Source organism: Emydura macquarii, unplaced genomic scaffold (assembly GCF_026122565.2).
Source record: "Emydura macquarii macquarii isolate MOO-44397 ecotype Brisbane River unplaced genomic scaffold, CSIRO-AGI_Emac_v2 contig_3240, whole genome shotgun sequence".
NCBI classification, from domain to species: domain Eukaryota; kingdom Metazoa; phylum Chordata; order Testudines; family Chelidae; genus Emydura; species Emydura macquarii.
In genome coordinates this window covers 6,866,604-6,889,432 of record NW_027133377.1, presented here as the reverse complement: position 1 = coordinate 6,889,432, position 22,829 = coordinate 6,866,604, and the positions used below count along the sequence as shown (strand labels likewise).

At 38.2% G+C, this 22,829-nt stretch overlaps 1 protein-coding gene across 1 annotated transcript in view; it reads left to right on the top strand.

Annotated features, from left to right (window-relative positions):
• Positions 1-22,829, top strand: part of ANO3 (anoctamin 3) — a 169,327-nt gene that overhangs the window by 98,410 nt on the left and 48,088 nt on the right. Inside the window, exons 8-13 of the mRNA XM_067532089.1 lie at positions 2,782-2,913; positions 4,308-4,414; positions 6,464-6,519; positions 9,280-9,401; positions 10,420-10,554; positions 17,056-17,152. Of these exons, the coding sequence (XP_067388190.1) occupies positions 2,782-2,913; positions 4,308-4,414; positions 6,464-6,519; positions 9,280-9,401; positions 10,420-10,554; positions 17,056-17,152 (649 nt within the window). The remainder of the gene's footprint in view (positions 1-2,781; positions 2,914-4,307; positions 4,415-6,463; positions 6,520-9,279; positions 9,402-10,419; positions 10,555-17,055; positions 17,153-22,829) is intronic.

The following is a 22,829-nucleotide window of genomic DNA, read 5'->3' as shown; positions in this document are numbered from 1 at the left end:
GCAATAATATATATAGTTCTGGATTTTTCCCCAAATAGAATGATTGATTTTTTTAAAGGAATATGAGAATAAAAGGAAAAGTTAGGATAACTCCTGAGATTTGGTTGAAAAGTTGTATGAACACACAATTCTGCAAAAGACCATAAAAGTTGAATTAGTTGAAGATTTCGACAGGAATTCTTCTAATTTAGGGAAAGAGGAAGGGGTGATTGTCATGACTAAGTGAAATCTATTCATGAATGAAGGATTTATCTCTTCTTATGTCAGATAATAAAATGAAATGGTATTGCAGAGTAACATCTTATAGTCACTATAAGGCAATTCCTGTTACAATTGCTACAGTGTTGCAACACTGGGTAATTTCCATTGGACTGTACCTGTGCTCAGAATTTGGCCCATGGAACTTTCCTCCGTTGTGACATATCTGATCTCTTCTTCCATCAGCAAATCCTGACTACAAGAATTATTCTTTATGAACTAAATTCCACCATTTTTACTCATGTTGAGTAGCAATTTAGTGAGTAGTACCATTGATTTCAGTAGGATTACTCAGGAGCTAAGGTACTGCTGCCTATGTGTAATAGTGGCAGAATCTGGTCCTTTGATTTGGAGTTAAAGATATATGTTCTTTGTACATTGACATATTAGTCATACTACTCTTTCACTACCTCCATGTCTTTATTGACATTTGAGAATCCATAACAAACTTGTTTATCTGAAACAGAGTAAGAAATTGAATGAAAGATCTATGAATCTCCAGTTCCTTCTCTGACTAAGAATTAACATGAGCCATGAAAAGATGTATATTGTGCTTGATAACTTTTACACAATGGAAATGTTATTTTTGAGCTGAAACATTCTGAAGTCTCCAAGTTTTGGAGTCATCTGTCATAAGTGAAGTAAAGGAAAATCAATAGTATCTTAAATGAAAGGCCTTTTCACTTTGGGAGGAAAATTCATTTCCATTTTACTCAAATGAGTACTTTACTTCTTAACATGTCAGAAGAAATGCACAGATCTGAATATAAAATAAAAAGACTAATTTCTGTATTTTCTCAAGATTTAAAAAAAAAATCCCAATCTTTCAGTCATTTAGACATTGCAGGGGGATCAGGATGGGGAAGGAACTAGGAAAGGACCTAAAATAACAATAAGAAACCAATGCAAAAATCTGATATTATCACAAACTACTTGAACACTCTTTTATAAAAAGAAAGTTTGGTTGCTAGTCTAAAAAAAAAAAAATCTGTCCATGAGGCAGAGAAAAATGAAGAAAACCCGATCCTTACTTAGGCTGAGTACTACTTCATTCTATAAGTCAGTCCCATTCCATGGGTGAAACAATTCACAGAATTAAGTACTAACCAGAATGACGAATGGTGGCAGAACTGGGCCATGTGTTTAGTTAAGGGACAAGAGTTAAGGGACAATCTTGTCTCAGAACTGTTTTTTCTGTGTTTCTGCTTTATATTTTCTGCAATTATATTTCCTGGCCATAAAGTTTAGTAATTGATAGAATAATTTCCCTCAAATACAATCAGCTAACAAACTCCACGGAAATGTAGAAATTTCAAGAATTTAATGCCATGGTTTAATTAAAGTACTGTAAGGTCCTGATGTGATTCCTGTTGAAGAAAATGGAAAGATTCTTGCTGATTTCTGTGAGAGTTGGATCAGGCTCTAGATGCAGTGGGACTGATTCTCCTCTCACACTAATGTAAATTAGGAGTAACTGAATAGAATTACACCATGTGAGAGGAAAGTCAGGCCTACTGTTCCCGAACCCAATCCATAAATAATAAATTTAATCTATGTTTTCCATTAACTGGCAGCAAAAACATGTTTCAGTATGTAAAAACCTTACTAGGTGACAGATGAATCTGAGAAATAAAATCTTACAGCCTCATCATGAAAACACTTACAAACGTGAGCCACTTTATTCATCTGAATCAGCCCTATTCGACTCAAGTGTATGTTTGCAAGATTGGGTCTTTAAACAGCAGCAGTGAATGGAGGGAGTCCGGGAGTCTTGCCTGTATAATGACTGAGCAGGGATATAGAACTAAGTCTTATGATTATGTGATAACCTGAATCTTTAGAAAATTGCAGAAAATTATCATCTAGTTTTTGTTTAAATGATGACTTTATAACAATTTTTCATTTTTTGCTCTGAAGTATTCTTGTTTTATTTGACTTGTGCTTATACTCTGAAGGGATATAACAATATGTAGATTTTGACAGAGCTCCGTAAATGGGGATTTAATTAAATGTGCCAGGAACCAGGTTCATAAATATACAATTGTTAAGGACTATATTTTTAATTCTCAGTTTAAAAGAGGGAATTTTGTGTATGAGGTATCTAAAGGGTTAGATTAAGTACAAGATTGGGCCTTTAAGCATATCCTTGAGTAAGAGAGAACATGTAATTGCTGTAGCAAAGAGCTATTTTCGGAAGGAATTGCAACTCAGAAAGTCATTTTCTAAAGCAGTATGTTCTCCTCCTCCTGAGTGTGCTACTTTAACTCAGGCAAATCCTGCCATCTTTGCTCTGCCAAAACTCTCAGTGATGGCAGTGTGAATGGTGTCTGCGTGAGGTCTGAAAGAGCAGGCCATAAATAATATAAGCATTGACTTTTTTATTTTATTTAAGTAATTTAGAAAACATAATCTCTTGCTTTCATTTCAAGCTTATAGTTTAGTTCTCATCCAGCATATATAGTTATGATGGCAACAAAAGTGATGTGCAGCTGGGAGCATAAGTCTAACTTGTCGTTTTTCCAGTTTGCAGAGAAACTTGAGAGAGCTGAAAAGTTGGTTGCCCAGAAATCCAATGAAGCTTGACAAGGAGGCCCTCCCTGACCTGGAAGAGACAGATTGTTACACAGCACCCTTTAGCCGAGCGCGGATACATCAGTAAGTGTTGGTGTTGGGAATGCAACAGCAGAGATCTGAGTGCACATTTCATTTTCTCATTTCTTCTCTTCAGGTGACAGAAAGGCAATCATTAACAGATGGTCACTGACAAATGCATGGTGTCAGGCTTGCTATTTCCTGTTGTTTTTCTCTTAGGGCCATATTCTGTCCTCTGATACTCACCAATGGCTTCCATTTATAGCTGTTTAGTAGTATAGGGTAGGGGCAACAATTGGCTCCAATAGGGAGATTGCCTTTTTGTTAGCATGCTATTCTGTCTCCTCTTACATTATTAAATACAAACACGCCAGATTTGTTTTTGCAGAAGAGCTGGACTAAATTTGAGAGTATTTCCTCAGCTGAAACAGAAGAAAATCTCTGGGAACAAGCTGAAAACAGTGACTTTGGATTTTAACCAGCTGTGTATGTAACAAATGCTCCTGCCTCAGATATGTATAGAAAATCCTTAATCTTCTATACACAACCTAAAAAATTTAAACATATCTGTTCAGGCTAACATGTCATCTCTTCCTTTGCTGTACTATGGAATAATGTTCCTTGTTTATAATGTATAATTCAGTGACAGACTTTAAAATAATTGTAATGTATTATGCCTCTTTAAGTTTGTATTTAATTTTAAGGTAAAGATTTTAATAAAGTAGAATTAAAGCTTGACTTCTCTTGAACGGAACCATAGCTTCATATGAATTCTAGTGGACAGATGTGATACTGGAAGCAGCTAAATTCTAATCCCAGGTTTGCCAGTGATTCACTGTGTGATATTAGATGAATCACTCAGACCAAAAATTTCAAATCTGTCCTCTATTATTGGTGCTCAACTTGAGGCATCTCATCCCAGATGGCGAGTTGCATTAGAGTTGCACTTATCATAGAACCACGGAAATGTAGGGATGGAAGGGACCTGGAGAGGTCAAAATCCATCTCCATTCTGGTGAGGCTAGACCAAGATGATACTTATACCATCCCTTGGTTAAGCAGCTTTCCAGCAGTGTTATGACCCTGGATTGTGCTGTGCATCAGAAACTCTCATTGACTTCAGCTGGATTGGAGAAAACTCAATACTTCTGCAAATCAGGCCTAAGATGTTTGTAGTTGGAGATCCAAAAACTGAGGCATCCCAAATCACTGGCCATTTAATGAGAATTTTGGTCTTAACCTTTGTGACCATTCTCCCAACAATAAAATGGGGATGATACTTGCTATTTCTCCAGGGTGTTGAAAGAACTCTTTAAAGATGTAAGACCTTTCATCTTCTGTAATAACTATGAATTATTTATACACTTATAATACGGTAAAAACAAACTGTTGGATAGTTGTGCTTTGAAAGCTGTGCATTGCTTTGAATATTAAAAGGATGTCAATCATTTTAACAGCTTTACAATAAACAACAAAGACAGCTTCTTCAGCAACTCCACTAGAAGTAGAATAGTGCACCACATGCTACAGAGAACAAAGTATGAAGATGGAAAATCAAAAATGGGTAAGAATTTTGATACTTAGAAAAAACATAAATTGGGTGTTATGGCGAGTATGAACATCTTTTGGCTATAGATAGAGAAAATATTCATTAAATAAACTAAATAAATATTCTTAGGATTCATAATATAACTTATTCTGTCAGCAATAGAGCTGATGGGCTTTGCAAACTCTTATTTGTTAAATTATTCAGTGAAAATCTGCAATATTTTCTGATTAATGGATTAATAAAATATTTCATAAATGTGATGGGGAAATAGAAATTCTTGTTTAGACAGTGAAAGCTTTTGTCTGTTTATGTGCAATGTTATCTTATGGGTTAAATTCAAACCAGAAGCCTAACACTTCTGATACAGTAGTTTTGGTCATAGAAGATGAAAGCTTCTTACTGTTCAGCTTCACTTCTGATTAGCTGTTAGAACAGTTCCTGTCAAAAGGTACAAGGTACACTATGATATGCTACTTTGTTTGCATTTTAAGAATGTAATATTTATGTTTAAAGCTTCATATTTCAGAAAGGGCTAGTGTTTACAGCTGTGATCCTCATTATAATTCACTCTTTTCCTGTTGGAAAACAAATGTAATTTATACCAAATATTGTAGATTTTGCTAAAGCATTTGTTCAAGTTCCTCAAAACACTCACTGAAGAAAAGCCAAATCTATTAAATATAAAGGCAAGAATATGATAGCACATATTTAAACCCAAAATATCAGAGTGTTAAAGTTATAGTAACATTAACTTGTCCATGTTGCATGTACTGTTTAATAGCCAAACTAGTAATGTAAGGTGCCATGTATTCTAGGTGATATAGAAATGAATTCATGTCACTTTGAGAATCTTAGCTTCTGTAGTTCCTAACATTTTGTGTGTGTGTAACCTTAGCGTTGTATTAGCCTAATGGGCTCAAACCTACAGCCAAAATGTAAAATTGCTGGGAAGGGTGGGCAAACATGGTTTAAATGTGTCCTTTGCATTACTTGATCCTGCTGCTCTTCTGTGTGGTTATCCCTGCTGAACTCTGTTAGTGAAGTGTCTGGGTGAATTTGCACTAGGCTCCAACAGCTAGAGAAGGCTGAAAATGCTGCGTAGAATGGTGTAACACAATGCATCCTGACATTTTTCCCTTCTATGCCAGCAGCAGGGAAGGGTGGTGCCTATGCTATGATGGCTTCTATGCCATTGGAGGACAACCTTACAAGTGATCATTCTTTCTGGTACAATGATTCCAGTTTTAGGCCTAAATTATGCCTGCAGTGCAGCACAAAGTGACTATACCAGACCAGAGTATCTGGCTCAATGAGAGGGTTGCATTTTGTGGGAGGGATGCAAGCAGCTGCCTTTGAAAGTTAGTTTTTCAGTGGTTTTGGGGTGAATGGGGTGGGATTCAGTGAATTCATACTGTTGCTCCTGCTTTTGTTTGCCTGAAGAAGTTTCCCTGGAAGGAAAGCAACAGCACACCTAGAAAAAAATGGATCATCAGCAAGAAGAATAGAGAACAATTGATGCCCCAATCCTAGTTCTATTGAAGCCAGTGACAAAACTCCAACTGTGATCAATGGGAGCAGATTCAGAGTATGTCTCTAAGAGCACAGCACTCTGTCTGGTTGAAAGTGCTGGGTTGTTTTTTTGTTTTTGTTTTTTTGAGTTGTCTGGGAAACTATTGATTTTGAGTGCCCTCATCGGGGTTCCAGAGTAGTTGCCAGAACTTCCTATTTTTTAAATACTGGGGCAGTTCCTTTGTTATCCACTAGAGAGGGCCTTATTCATAGGAGAGCTGCCTTAAAGAACCATAGAAGAAAAGGGTATAGAGACAAGCCACAGTGAGGTCAATGAAGTTGGAAAGAGCCACATATCTGGAGGGGGCTAGAGGAGCCACAACTTCATGCTTAGTGATAACGAACAGTTATTCTAGTGATGCATGGAACTGTTTTAGCAGTAGCCCAATTATTTAACATTGTCACAGCTCCTCAATTCACAAGATGGAATGCAATAGCTCTTGAAACTGCATGTATAAAAATTGACATTGAAACTCATTTTTTTCTTCTGTTTAGGTATTAATAGATTACTCAGTAATGGAACATATGAAGCTGCATTTCCACCACATGAGGTAGCTGGTTTGGTTTTGTCTTAAGTGTTATATTTAAAGAAAAAGTTGTTTTAACATTGAGATCCTATCTGAACTGTAAATTTGCTATGATTTTATTTTATTTTGCATTCCAATAAGGCTTTCTATTTATAACTCTCCTTACATTGATATGGGCCTGGACTGTATCTTTATCTAATCCACTGTACAGTAATAACTTTCTGAGATGCTCTCCTGTGATTTAGAATGGTACTGCATTAAGTACATTTTTAAATGGACATTGCCTGTGGTATTGTTAAAGAGAACATAAATTGTTCCAATTAGTTCCTCAAAATTATTGTTGCATGTTTTGTACAAAATGTTCTGTTTTTCTAATTTTCTTTGCAGTGGATCAAATACAGGGAAACTGATACTAAAATTTCCATTGCAAACAATTTCTGAATAGTTGTATAGAACTTTATCTTGAAAATAGTCCCATCAATAGATTAAGGATCTGATTTAATGCCCATTTAAATCAATGAAAAGACTCCCATTAACTTCCCAAGGCATTGGATCAGGCCCTAAATGATTGAAAGAAGGACATAAGTCATAAGTCTTTGGTCTTCTTATTAAATAAAGGCAGAACTTTACACTGAGTTTCATGTCATGATCAGACAATTTGTAACATGGACAATTATGACTCTGACATATGAGATTGCTTTAGCTGAGGAAGCGTGAGACCACATTGTTTCAAAGTGGCTTAAATGTCCCAGGTTGTTGGATAAAAAACTGCTCTTGGCATTAACGCTTCCATTCAGGGGAGGATAAAGAAGGAGTACTCTGGACATACCATTCACATTGTCATTATTAGTGCTTCAGCTAGATGTTATTAATTTTAGGGGAATACTAACCATTCCAGTGGAAGAAAAAAGCCTCATCATTGTGAGAGCTTTTTCTCACTTCTAAAACCACACGCTCACAAATGTTCTCACATATATGCTTCCTTTTATAGTGTAAATGATTGTCTCTAGGTATATTGCAAACTGTTACTTTAATAAAATCACATTAGTGAGCCACTGTTTCATTGCAATTGCAATAAAAGGATCAGCACAAGGACCTGCACAAAAGACTTAGGGATAAGACACTCTTTATGGTTAATTTCCAGCCCACTATGACATTGTAAGTTAAAAGTGTATTTCATGCAATCCTAGACTCCTTTCGGAGGTGGTGAACTGTAACCCCTTTAGCCAGTTGCTGGATAATTGCTAGTTCATTGGGGTGGGGGAGAGGGTGTAGCATTCTCCAGACAGGCAGCACTTCGTTGAATGGGATAAAAGATATTTTACAACAGAATGGAAGCTGGTTTCCAGTCTTATATATTGAGTTCTCATCTTTTACACATCGCAATGTTTCTCTTCCATTTCTGGCCTTCCACCAACAGCAGACTCAAAAATACCAGTTGAAATGTTATTATCAGATACATTTTACAGCTCATACCATAGAGGAATATAAGTGGTTCTCAGCATGCACATTTTGCGTGGTGAAAATTGGGTGCCTTTTTCTTCTGTCATGGGCTCTGCTCTAAGTCATGTCACACCCTTACGCTGTGCTGGGTTAGAGATGAAAAAATAAAAGATGCTTTTTAAATAATTGAAGAATATTTTCAAGAAAGTGACGCTAAAAATGATTTGGGTTTTGAAATTTTAAAACAAATGCAACCCAGGGGTGCTTCAGAGCATTTTATGGACTGTACATTCTTTTCAAACCAGTGTACTAAATCAGTCCATACTCCATCATGCCATTAAATGCAAAAGAATGCTCACTGGAATGGTGTGCCTTACTAAACGAAAATATTGCCTTGAACTGGAGTGCTGCCTTGTGTTCAGAATAAAGTGAACCTAGAATCACAGAAAACTGGTGGCTTGCTTAGGAAGGGCCTGATATTTCTGCATCATAACTTTTTATTTTAGCGTGTAAAGCTGTGCATTCAGGCTGTGACAGAATCCAGACAAAGCCAATAAAAGCTTTATTCGGGTACAAATGAACAATTCAGTGTTTGTATTTTTCTCTTTTCAGTTTTGTTTCTAATGCCTCAGGGAGCTATTTGTTGGGACAAAATAGTACCAGCTCTGGTCTTCTCATATAGTTTCCATCATCTACGAAAAGAAATACCACAGAAAAACAAGGGACCTGTGTGATGGAATGTACCCCTGTATTCACCCCCTTCGCACCATTGTAATAATCTTTGTACAAAGGTTATTTATTACTGATTCTCTTGTTTTAAACTTGTAAATCAGAAGTAGCTCCATTAAAATCACTGGAGTTACCCAGATGGAAAGAACTGGGCCCCATATTGGAAGTCAATGGAATTCTACAGCAGAGCAAACTAAAACTAAAATATGTGCCCATATGTAGCTCTTTGGAGCATTAATAAGCATTTGAAAAATATAAATACATATACAAATGAGCATATATCCAGGAACTACAAATACTGAACCTGAAGTCATGCATCCCTACTGGAAAGTGGTGGTGTTCTAGTAAGGAAAGAGTACTTTGGCACTGATCTTTAAATCTGTCCTGGAGGAAATTTGTCATTGTAGAGAAGTTTGTAACCACCTCTACTATATATGGCTTACCTATAAACTCAAGATTGCATTTTCTGTAGCTATCAGTAATAAATGAGCCAATGAATCTTTGTCATCAAAAAGTGATGTCCTTATTTATATTTGTATCCAAATGCCATCTTTTTAATGCCTCTTTTTTTCCCAGTGACTCAGAAATATCTTATTTCTTTCTGTGATTCAGGGAAGCCACAAGAGCAGACATCCCATCAAAACACATGGAGCTCAAAATCACAGACACCTATTATATGAGCGCTGGGCACGGTGGGGGATGTGGTACAAATACCAGCCTCTGGATTTAATCAGGTACTCATACAGTGTAGCAGAACTTGTTTCAATTATGTGAAAAGCCAGGCATTGGCAGACTACACATGCTGCTGAAAGTTACAGGGATTTTATGTTTAAAATAAACAAAACTTTGTGAGCAAAAACACGTCTTTTTGCTTTATTGCTATAGTTGAGCTACTTGATATTACAATCTAAGGCCCCAGTCCTGCTAGATGTTCAGTGTTGATGGATCCTTATATGGTCTTATTAATTTTCAACGGGACTCCATGAAAGTGGAGCAATCCACCCTCATGGAACAATTTGCTGACTGGAGGCCTAAGGCCCAGTTCTGCAGTCTGATTGCCACAGACAGATCTTTATCCCTAGTCAGAGCCCTTTTGAAATCAAGGTAGCTCCAAATGGCTGCTATCCATGTGGACCAATCTACATGGACGAGAGTTCATAAGAGAAATGTTGACCAAGTTTAAAACAAAAATCTAGATTTGATACAGTGTTAGAATTTGTGTACAGTTTCCTTTACCTATCTTACTATTAACTCCGTGGATTATTAAAAGTAAAAGAATTGGAATGGGAAGTCGAGTGCAAGTTGGTTACAGTCTGGAGATATCAGTTGCCTGGTAGCTCCACGGGCCTGGTTCTAGATGCAGGCTTTACATTCTTTCTGTAATTTTGATACACAAAAAACATTGGCATAACACTGGGCCCAACTCATCTGAATTTAGTATGAACAAATATGCTGTTCTGTAATTTCCTACTTTTAACCGCGCTGAAATTACTGCCTGTGCGAAATCATTGCAACAATGTAAAATTGTAGTTCACTCTAGCTGTATCCTTATGGAATAAGTGTTGGTTAGACTGCAATTCGTGCCTCTAGAGTATTATGTTAGAAATAAAATGTATATGGCAAAAGTGCTCCTAAAAAGACAATAAATTAAAATAAACCTAATAATGATTATTTCCTTTTAGGATTCCAGTAATGCTTTCAAGCTGGTCACGGTCATTTACTTCAAACTGTTTGTTTTTATTCTTCACACAGGCGGTATTTTGGTGAAAAAATTGGCCTTTATTTTGCTTGGTTGGGATGGTACACTGGAATGCTCATTCCTGCTGCACTTGTTGGACTGTTTGTTTTCCTTTATGGATTGTTTACCATGGATTCTAGCCAAGTAAGGTATGATGCACAATAAAATCCCATTTTAAAAAACAACAACAGAGAGTTATTCTTGCCAGTTCCATTGTTGAAAATCAAAGTAGCAGCCAGCCATGACCTAAACCAAATGCATCTCTTCAATCAAACTTTAAACATTTTTTAGACTTATAACATTTCATAATAATCAAACTGAGGACTCAATTCTGTCATCAGCTACATGCCCTCTATGTAACCATTTACATAAAAAACTGGACATTTATCATTCACGGTAGCTAAATTTATGGCTGTGTTTGCAGCATTTCCACTCTGTGTACAAAGAAATACAACAAATACTGCATTGAAAATAAGTAATTGCAAATGACTACTCATTAATGGTTCTCACTATAGTGAGGAGAACTCATGAATGAAAATTCTCTCCCATGATCTGTGGATTGGAGTCGGGGATTGCATGTAGATCTGGGTGCATCAGTGCAGTTCCAGAACTTCAACCTCTACCCTTTCTAACCAGAAGGAATGATGTCATTGAAACTGAGAGCCCTAATTCTTCTCTCAGCGACACTGGTGTAAATTAAGAGCCAACTCCATTGTAGCCAATGGAGTTACTCATTTAATACTGGTCTAAGGGAGATAACAATTGAGTCCTGTGCACCATCAAACCCACTGAAGTTTCAAAATAAATTTCCCCTGATGTTGGTCTGTCTGAGGAGGAGGAGATGATATCAGCTTAAGAAATAAGTGAAGAGAGATCATGCTAAAGCAAATGTCTGATATGTTGTAAAGAGATCTGTTTCTAGAGCCTTTTCTTTCCAAAGCATTCCATTAGGAGTGATTAGCTCCTCAATGCAGGGAACGCTAGCCCTCGGGAATCAAACATATAAATTAGTCTGTGGTTACTAGTACTTTGAATGCTCAGACTGTTACCTTAATGGAGCCAAATTTTGTAAGAAATGTGATGCTTTTTAGACTTTGAACAACTAGCACTTTACCTTTCTTTAAATTGTCTTTATCCTGTATTTTACAAAGTCTTATTGTCTCTCCCACAGTGCTTAATTAAAGCTTTGTCAGGGTCCCTCCCTGTTACAAACCAAAATGTTCAGATTTGACTGTTTCAGATAACATTGGATGTTGTGCTGCAGCCAAACACAATGTATGTTTTATTAATATTATGTATTTGATTGTGTTGGGATTTTTAATTGTTTTTTTCCACGTCATAAACCCAAAAGGCAAACCCACACCACAACATGCAATTGAGTCAATTTAAACCTGAGTTAGAAGGAGTTTCAGATACATCTGCCCCTCTGTCCTTTAGCCTATTTTTCTAGTTTTACAATCAGATTTTTCCTATTTTTAAGAAGTTCACTTTCCCTGATTGCTTTATGAAAGACCCAGCCAAACAAAAGAGGAAAGTGGCTCTACAAAAGAGTGAACACTATTACATAGAGGCATTGAGACTTCTGTCACAGTTAAATTTGGTCACCCGGGAACATGAGTTTTATGCTGCACACCATGGCCACCTTGGCAATGACAGCAGTGATAGAACCCAGATCTTCTTGCTCCCATAGTGCATGCCCCTAGTATTTGAGCTCAAGTATTTTAGCTGTTGATAGTCTATGGCACTTAGTTAAGCAGTTCTAATTCTATACAGTAGAGGACAGTGATACACACAAAAACTACTTCATTCTGTTCTACTGTGCATTGTTCACTGAACTACTATTGTTCATTACAATATGTCCTGACCTACCCTGGTGCAGGGAAGCAAAGGTTAAACAAAAAACTAGTAAATTAGATTGTGGAGACAGCAAAGAATCCCTCATTAGCAGGAAGATGGACTAAATGCCTTAATAGGTCCTCCTCATTTTTATATTCTGTGATTCAAAGATTATTTAGTTAATGTTTATAAAGCACTTTGAAGAGGAGAAGTGCTATACAAATGCTAGGTGGTATTAGTAATTTATTATTTGGTTTTGTACTCTGTAGATGTTACATTACACAAACCTAAGGTACATCAGCAGACACTGTTTTCTCCAAGTCTGTGTTTTCATCAGGATGAAAACAATGAACACGTGAAATTTTAATTTTGTGCCTGGACATTATGTCAGTCTGGCAAATTGGCACATTGCCGCAAAACCTATCAATAATTTGATTATTAAGTACAATACCAATTGATGTGCAGGTAGAGTTTTTATCCTTATATTGTCCCTTAGCAGGAATCTGCAAACTTTAGGAAATATCACTTTAGATTTTGCTAATAAAACAAACTGTTTACTGACATCGATGACAGAATTTGTTGTTAATTTCTCTGCTCTGTGTTCACCAAAGTTTTTTGTTTTGTTTTTTTAACCCTGCCCTGTGATCAAATTAGGTTTTGCAAAAATTGCACTTTGCTCAGTAGTGTCAAGTCAACTGTTAGAATTATGTAATAGTCTGCTATTTAGGAAATACGAATCCTCCCTCTAGTGGTTTAGGAGCAAATGTGATCATTTTGCTTTTTCATTTTATCTCCATGGGCCCATTTACTTGCACTGTGGAACCAATGCACAGGTACAGAAATACCTATCACCATACGGGGTGTGCTGAGTGAAGGTTCCACTACTGTCGAAGTATTCTACCTAACTAATAAAGAGAGGATTGTACAGTAACGAAGTTTCAGGCAAACACTAGAGTTCATATATTAAAAAATACATGGATGTCTTCCTAAAATCTGCTCTCTGTTCTAAAGTTAGATGGTAATTAAAAAAAAAAAAACTAAACAACCAGCCTTTAATATGATATAAATATTTCCAACAAACAAATATTTCCAATATAACCCATGTTTTAAAATATCTTTCCCACAGCTGTCAGCAGAGCAGCTTGGCGAGCCAGACTTTTCCTTTCCCTATCAGAGCTGATGGGGAAGGCAGGTCATTTCATCAAAAAGTCCCCTTCTTTGTCTCCAGGGCGCAGCATTGGTCTTAAGGATGCCATGCATGGTACCCTGTGATTTATAGTGCTGCTAGCTAGTTCCGTGATTCTATTGGGAGATGGATGTAGCCATATCAGAAAAATCCAGTGGACCTGTATCAAATTGCCTTTGTAGTAGGCACACACAGTATGAGAGTTATATACTTAGGGTCCAAATATGCACAAAGTTGCAGAATTTGGAACCATATTTTTTGTTTTGTTTTGTTTCTATGGTGGTTTATATTTAATGATAAATTTGCCCTTTCTTGACCAGCTTGAGAAACAGATTTATAGTGTGCAATATATTGAGGCCGTCCTAGTTCTCTTTAAATTCTTTCCATATTTTGCATTATTTTCTCCTGATATATGATGTGCAGAATCAACCGTATATTTAAGTCATGCAACAGAGTCAAAGACAGGTGTAGATTTCTCCTCCCCCCTTTGTTCAGGGACTTCTGTAGAAATAAATTTGTTGGTTTTAGAGTAGCTTGCTTTTGAAAGGTTTCTACATATCACAAGAAACGCTCCCATAATTGGTCTCTGATCAGCAGCCTCAACAGAAAGGCCCAGAATGGAATGAGCCATGGAGATTTAAGCACCTGTTTACCAACAGAGGGATGGGCTCTTCAGGTCAGGATTGAAGCACCCTGGGCAAGCCAAGTAGGGGAAAACTTTCCCTGCTTCTATCTATAATGTATTTCCTCAGAGGAAATACTGCGAGGGCAGTCAACATGACATCTGTCATGATCACTAAATTTGCTAAAAAATAAATAGCTTTACTGAGAATTGCTCATAAGCCTCTGGGCTAGAATTGGTGTAGCTTTCTGAGAGTTTAGCTGTTGGAAATAGAACGAGGTTTTAAAACAGAATTTATAAGAAAATCTTAGCACCATAGCGCATGAAGTATATCAAGCATGCAGTTGTAATCTAATGTCTAAATCCTGTTATAGCAGCACAATCTGACCTATGTTTTTTATAGTTTATGTTGTCATCACCTATTATACCATACTGTAGAGATCTCATTCTTTGCAGTGAACTGTTTGAAAATTCCTTTATGTTGCACGTTAAAACTTGTGATGCAGGTCCAAATTCTAGTTCTAGACACAAAGGCATGCACATCTCTGAAATCAGCTACTGTGCTTACTTCTGCTCAGAGATTCTTTAGAACAATTTCTTTGGCAACCCCCAGTTCTGTTATAAGTCTTCTGTAATTTAGAGACTGCCATTGTTGAGAACATTTAGCTAAAAGCCCATACAGACACTGGATAGAGCGCACTCTGCATCATTATTTATTCCAGAGGTGGGATTTAATGTGAATGCACATTTGTAAATAAGTACCATGTTCAATAGGGCTACTTTCATTAGAGCCGTGAATTCAGATTCCATGAGATCCTTAATAGAACCCAAGCCAGCAGAGTTTGTGTAAACCAAAATCAAACTGGATTCCTTGGCATTTGTATTATACCTCTGTTACTGCCTCAGGGAGTCTTTGCAGCCCCAATTTAGCAGGGGTAGAGGATGTTTGACTGAGCCAGCATGGGAAAGATAAGGACTTAAGACAGGAACTTAAAAGGTATGTATTTCTAAATGGAGTTGCTAATTTTGTAGTAACCTGAGGCTAGTGTCCAATGTGATAAGAGGCTCGCTCCCAGAGGCACACCTGAATGGGAGACTTAAAAGATAACTATTAACCTGGAGGAAGAAGGGCAAGACTTAGCAGACTGAGGTACCCTTTATTAACAATGGCAGTCTCTAAATTACAGAAGACTGAGGTACCTCATTCCCCCTCAGAGAGAAAGAGCAAAAGGATTTAGAGGTGGTCTGAATCCTAGTGTTTAGACTAAAGAGGGCCAACCCTGGATATGGTTATTTTGCAAAGAGTCCATTTAACACCATACTTAACCACAATAAATATCTGGTATTTGGGGGGATAGCAGGGTGTTACACACGCTGCATCCCCATTACTGATCCTAAAAGCTCATGCTTCAGGGTTTCAGACAGCCACCTGTAGGGGTCAGGAAGGGATTTTTCCACCACTGTATTCTACGAGGTTATTTTTTTCAATCTCCTTCCTCTGAAGCATGAGGGATGGCCATGACTGGAGACAGGACATTTGGCAAGGAGGCGCTTTGAGGTAGCACTGAGCATTCTCTGTCTCTCTCTCAGGTGCTTGGCTGGCTGGTTCTTACTCACATGCTCAGAGTTTAACTGGTCACCATATGTGGGATGGGGAAGAAATTTCCACCCAGGTTAGATTGTCATTGACCTTGGGGTTTTTTGCCTTCTTCTACAGTGTGTGGATTTAGGTCACTTGTCAAGATTATCTGGGTATATCTCACTTAATCATTTCCCTGCCATTGCAAGGGCGTTGGACACTGGTGCATCTCAGTCCCTCCTATTCTCTGCTTGTGGCCTGTAATAGTCTAGTCTCCTGTGGGCTGTAATAACTAGGCCTAATTTCTGTTACTGGAATTAATGTACAGGTGCTAGGTGGTGGTGGTGGCAGTCTGCGATGTACAAGAGGTCAGACTAGGTGATCTGGTGGTCACATTTGGCCTTAACCTCTGACTTTGACTGTTTCAAGTTGCAGTTTTCTGCTTTAAAATCCATCCTTGTGTCTGTTTTATTTACCTGTGTGTCATGATCAAGGTACTCAAACATGTGCCTAACTTTAATAATGTCAATGATGCTACTCTTGTACTTAAGCAAATCTTAGTGAATCTCAGGGCCTTCTGAGGGCCAAAGTAATATCATATCTGAGAATTTTTTTTTCCATCCAGTGTCTGAAATGTCATTAGAAGACTGGCTCTTGTTTTATTTTGGCCCCATAAATGATTCAACCTTGGGGAAAATGTAAACACAAATACTTGAAATACAAATGCTTCAAGTTTCCTACCCTTGAGTTTACCCCCCATAAAATTAGACGCCACCTGCATTGGCTGTTTTTTATTTTAAATGTCTTGGGAGAAATCCTGGCTCTATTTAAGTAAATAGAAATCTCCCATTGACCTCACTGGGGCCAGGATTTCACCCCTTGTCACTGTACATGATATATTTTTTCTTTACACATGCTAGGCCAGATCTTCAAATGATGTAAATTGACGTGGTTCCATTAATGTTGATGGAACTATGTCAGTCTACATTCGTTGAGGATCTACTCCCTGTGTTTTAAAGGATTTTATAGATATTTCTACCTAACTTTGCTAAATTTTTGGGTAAGTAGTTAGCAGTCTGGTAGCAATCCTTCACTTGTACTATATGTAATACTTCTGTTGAAATCAATGTGTGTTTGGCATACATAGGAACTGCAGTATCAGGTGAAAAGATATTATAATATTTGCTTAGGGTCAAATCCTGTTGCCACTGAAGTTATTTGTAAAGCTCTTCTTGACTTCAGAGGGACCAGGATTTGGCTCTTAAACTAAATTGATCATTGAATATTATATTTTTAATTATCCTGTTTCATGGTCTAGGCATGTTACAAACAAATTAAGAACATAAATGGTGTGGCTGGGTCTGGAAAAATACTGAGGATGCTGAAAGCCTTTTTATAACCTTTATTTTCTCTTCTTACTGCTAAAGCAAAGAGATCTGCGAGGCAAATGAAACCATCATGTGTCCTATGTGTGAACGCAATTGCACACTGCAAAAACTCAATGAAAGCTGCATATATGCAAAGGTAATTATTAGTTTTGTGCTGCAAGCCGATACTATCTAAAAGTTAATTCTCTCTGCATAATGATTGCTGCTATTTCAGAAAAGGCTCCTCTAAAATGTGGTGATGTTCTGTAAACTTTACAGTGACAAAAATATTGCAGCCTTTATACTCTTCATCTACTAAACAAATAATTTTGTTTCAGTTGATAATGAAGCAATCAGAGCAATGATTCTAAAAATGACTTTCTGTGAGCAATTTCTTCTTACCTCTGTTTTTGTTCATCTGAAGAGACTCAGTGATAGAGCAAACTTTTTTTTTCTATTAGGTGTTTCTACTTTCCTACATGATTAAGTTTTCATTTTTATGTCTCCCTTGTATTGTTGATTATTGGATTTCTGTTCTTCTTCAAGGATTTTTTTTCATTATAGAGAATTATAATGCTCCTGTGGTGTTCTTTGTTCTGTCCACCCAACATAATGGTTTTACAGAGCCAAATGTTTTGCAACAGGAAACTATCCATCAAATGTGGATGTGAACAATGTAAACATGAGTGCTTTTGAATGCAATCAGTGTATATAAATGAACACATATATCAAGCCATTTTGATTTGTATGATATTACCAAAGCTGGAACCAGTCTGTTTTTTTCTTTCTCAGAATAATTCAGCACAATAAAATAATTCTTGTTCAGAAGTCAGTATTGTTTACAGAAATTTGAATAGCTCTAGGTTTGAGGCACAATAGTAATAATTTGAGAATGGAAATTCAGTTTTTTAAAGGATTTTGAAATTTCATTTTGAAAGTTCATTTCAAATTGGAACTAAACCCAAAAATTATAGAAATTCTCCATGAAAGGAAAATTCCAAACTATTTTCTGATGGATCAAAACATTTTATTTCAATTTTTACTTTATTTTATAACATATACTATAATACATAGCAAAAAAATCCAAACAAAAAGTCATTTCAAAATGACAAAATATTTAATTTAAAAAATGTGGAAATGGGAAGTTTTGATATTGTTAGAACTTGTGTTTTGGGGGTTTTTTCCCCCAAAACAAAATTTTAACTAAATCGACTTGATTTCATGAAGCTTTTTGATTTTAGTGGAACCGCATTTTCTGACAGAAAATAGTTCCATCAAAGTTTTTTCTGACTAGTGCTACTAATAATTGTACATTTACAGTGTGTAACACCTTTCATCAAATGCATACAAAGCATTGTACAAACTGCTATATTGCCCATCACACAAATGCATTCACCTCTGGAGTGCCGCTGTTTAACAGCCCACAGAAGCCCTGCCCAGCAATTAACTGGAAGTGAAAGGGACACTACAATCTCAAATGTAGTCGTTTTAAATCAGATCATTTTAGGATCCCTGTCCCAGAAGAAATGTTTTTCTCTTTCTTATATTGTCTATGAAAGTTGCCAGTATAGAGCTGTAAACATCATACATCTTTGTAAATACCAACCTGGAAGAGAAAGAGATGGCATTACAGGCCTGAGCTGCATGCCATCCACCTTCATCAATGGGTGGGGAAAATGGATAGGGCCAGAACGAAAGGGAGACAGTCCCAGTAGCAGTCGAGGGAGGCACTCACCAAGGAACAGTAGGTAGCTCCTTCCATGGGAGTGTCTGGCACCCATAGGCCATCTGGGAGAGAGGGGTGCTGATTGGCCAGCATTCCCTAGCTCCCAGGATTTAGCCCAGCACAGGGGCCACGTGGACCCTTTGTCAGCTCTGTTCCAGCAGCCTACTATACCCACCTGAACTAGGAATGAGAACCCAGCCTAAGAGATTACTCCAGTTTACAAGGTCATCCAGATCTTGTTGTATGTTATCCCAGTCTTTCTCTGTATTAGCAATACCTCCCAACATTGTGTCATCCACAACCTTGTAAACTGGAGTAATAGAAATAGGATGAAATGTAATAATGGAAAGTGCAAAGTCATGCATTTAAGGACTAATACAAGAACTTTTGCTATAAGCTGGGGACGCATCAGTTGGAAGTGACAGCAGAAGAGAAGGACTTGGGCATCTTGGTTGTTCACAGGATGACTATGAGCCGCCAATGTGATGTGGCCATGAAGAAAGCTAATGTGGTCGTAGGATGCATCAGGCGAGGTATTTCCAGTCAAGATAGGGAGGTGTTAGTACCGTTATACAAGGTGTTGGTCAGACCTCATTTGGAATAGTGTGTGCAGTTCTGGTCTCTGATGTTTAAGGGAGATGAATTCAAACTGGAACAGGTGCAGAGAAGGGCTACTAGGATGATCCAAGGAATGGAAAAAAACCTGCCTTATGAGAGGAGACTCAAAGAGTTTGGCTTGTTTAGCCTAACCAAAAGAAGGCTGAGGAGAGAGATGATTGCTCCTTATAAATACATCAGAGGGATAAATAAATGGAGGGAGAGGAGTTATTTAAGTTCAGCACCAATGTGGACACAAGAACAAATGGATATAAATTGGCCATCAGGAAGTTTAGACTTGAAATTAGATGAAGGTTTCTAACCATCAGGGGAGTGAAGTTCTGGAACAGCTTTCCAATGGGAGCAGTGGGGGCAAGAAACATATCTGGTTTCAAGTCTGAGTTTGATAAATTTATGGAAGGGATGGTATGATGGGACAGCCTAATTTGGCAATTGACTAATCTTTGACTACTAGCAGTAAATATGCCAGTGGCCTGTGATGGGAAGTTAGATAGGATGGGTTCTGAATTACTACAGATAATTCTTTCTGGGTGTCTGGCTGGTGAGTCTTGCCCACATGCTCAGGGTTTAGCTGATTGCCATATTTGGGGTCAGGAAGGATTTTCCCCCAGGGCAGATTGTCATAAGCCCTGGGGATTTTTTGCCTTCCTATGCAGCATGGGGCCTGGGTCATTTGCTGGTGGATTCTTGGTACCTTGAAGTCTTTAAATCATGATCACTTCAATAACTCAGTCATAGGTTAGGGGTGTATTACAGGAGTGGGTGGGTGAGGTTCTGTAGCCTGTGCTGTGCAGCAGGTCAGACTAGATCAGGGGTGGGGAACGTCCGGCCCCCGCGAAATCATTTGGTCCAGCCCGCGGGACCATTTGGTCAGGCCCTGGCGGCGGGGGGGAATTCAGCGGGAATTCGGCGGCGGGGGGGAATTTGGTGGCGGGGTTCTGGGGGGGGAGGGGGGGGGCAGTGCCCGCCGCCGAAACCCTGCTGCCGTTTGCCCCTTTTCGGCGGCGGACACTCAGCCATCTTCTGCGTACCACCATCAGGCCCTTCGCAGAAAAAAGGTTCCCCACCCCTGGACTAGATGATCATATGGGTCCCTTTTGACCTTAGTGTATGAGTCTATAAGATGCTGTGGATCTAGCTGATCACCTGTTAAGGGCATCAGGAAGGAGTTTTTCTCCCCTGGTCCAAATTGGCAGAGGACATGGGAGTTTTTTGCCTTCCTCACAGCACCTGCAAGCCACAGTAGGTTAAATAGGGAATGTACATGATACCTAGTCAGGGTACTGGGGTGGCGTTGCTTACTCATCGCATCTGGGGCCAGTTTCAAGTGCCATTAAGAGAATAAAATGAATGGTTCCCAGAGGTAAAAGACCTGAGATTTTGGTGATGGGCCTTGGGCTCATGGGATAGGGTGAGACCTTGTGACCTTGCTGGCAGAGTTCCCCACCGTGCTGCAGCCTCTGTCCCCTTTTGTGGGGCGGAGGGTGCTAGGACTCCAATGGTATGACTACACAGCAAAGAAAAACCCAAAGCTGACCCATGCCAGCTGTCTCAGGCATTGCGGGGCTCAGGCTGCAGGGCTGTTTCATTGCTGTATAGAATTCTGGGCTCAGGCTCTGCCTGTCTTCCACTCTGCCTGTTTGCCTGGGTTTTCCCTTTCAAGTGGTGGATCAGAGTGCACAGAGCTCCACAGTAAAGTTAACAGAGCACAAGGTATCTTAACTTTCCTGGTGATTTCTTACAAGGCTTGATGGAATGGGATGGAAATTATGCACTATTCCTCCTCTCACTCTTACCCCTGGCCCACCACTTCCCTCCTCCTGAGGCATAGATACTAGGGCCTCCAGAGTGTCTTATCCTTGTCTGGGGAGATGGATGATAATTCTGTGGAGGTGGCTAACCCTCTTCCTTATCTAATCCCCTCCAGGCAGATGTAAGGAACACAATTCAGACCATAACTTTTCTTTTGATATGTCCTCTTTAAGAATAGCATGACCAACTGCTACTGAGGGTGTTAATTTAAGGAGACAGAATGTAATTTGAGGTGTGATTGCACCAGGAAACCTGGGTTCACGCTCTTGTTCTTGAAAAAGAGTTCTTTAACAATCAAAGGTAGGCAGCACCTTATTTTTCTTATCTAACTGGCTTTGCCTTCAGCAGCATGTTGCTGTATAGCACAATGCTGGGCATTGATTCAGCACTGATTCAGGGATAAGTACTATTTCCTGACTTGCCAGCACTGCTTTCTGTAGCTTCTCACTTCCAGTCAAAGGTCTCCAATCAAAAGGTCCAGCCAGCCCAGCCCACCCCTGCTTAGCTTTAGGATAAAATCCTAGTTTGATGTGGTACTAAGATTACAGGCCAAAACTGGTCAGGTCATTCTAAAGAAAATGCATAATCTAGAGTCAGAAACCCATCTTCTATTCAAGCAACATCTTCTGAGCCATATTTTTTCTGCAGTTTTAGAGAGATATGTTGGTTTACAGATGTCTTTATTGTACAGATTCCCCCAACCTACCACACATTAAAAAGCTGGAGACACTTATCAGTTTTCTTTATTTGCAAAATTCTGTAAATCCTGCTGCTTTCATTTTCCAGTCAGATTTTCAGTCTCATAAAATGTTTTGCTTGCATGCTCTTTTTATTATAACAAAAGAAAACCAAAACCAAAGGCATATTTGCATACAATTATATACAACCACACAATTATATAATTCACACAAAGAATGTGTTGTACTTGATGATCTTTGGCATTAGGTAATACATTTTCCATTTTCTTCAGCACAGTAAAATAAACAGAGCCCTATATACTTATAAAACGTGTGTGTTTAATAATTCTACTCAGTATTAGAAGTGTTTGCATTAAAGAGAAAATAAAACATGCTGGCAAGCAATACAGTGTTGATATTGTTTTAACTTTTTCTCCTGAATTTCTAAATGATGAGAATTTTAAGAGAGTTTATTAATATTTAATTATCCTCTTACCAAATATTCTGTCACCTGCTCAGAGTTTATTTCTTAAAAGTAGATGCAATGATGATGACAGTCTTTCATTTGAAAAATATATAATTTGTCTGGTTTGCAGGATTGGTGCCTGCTACAGAGGACAACCCCAATGACAAAACACAAAGCAACTATTATGTGTAATATTTTTGCTAGAATGTGTTACGTAACTTCCCTTCAGCAAACTCAGTCCCCTAGACCTTGAAGCCTATCACCTTGCAAGCATAGTAGTGCTGATGGCCACAGTATATTCAGTTACATAGTAAAGGCCCAATATTGCAAACCTTTACTCTTTTAAATGGGTTTTATCCAAGCTATCCCATTTAAAATAGCTATCCTATGCTCATGAGTAAGGGTTACTTGAATGACTAAATATCTGCAAGACTGGATCTTAAATGATGAACAAAATCAACAATAATTAAACTATAATCTAAGCCGAAGTCTTCACTAAATGAAAGCTATTAATTCTCATTTGAAATAGGAAAAA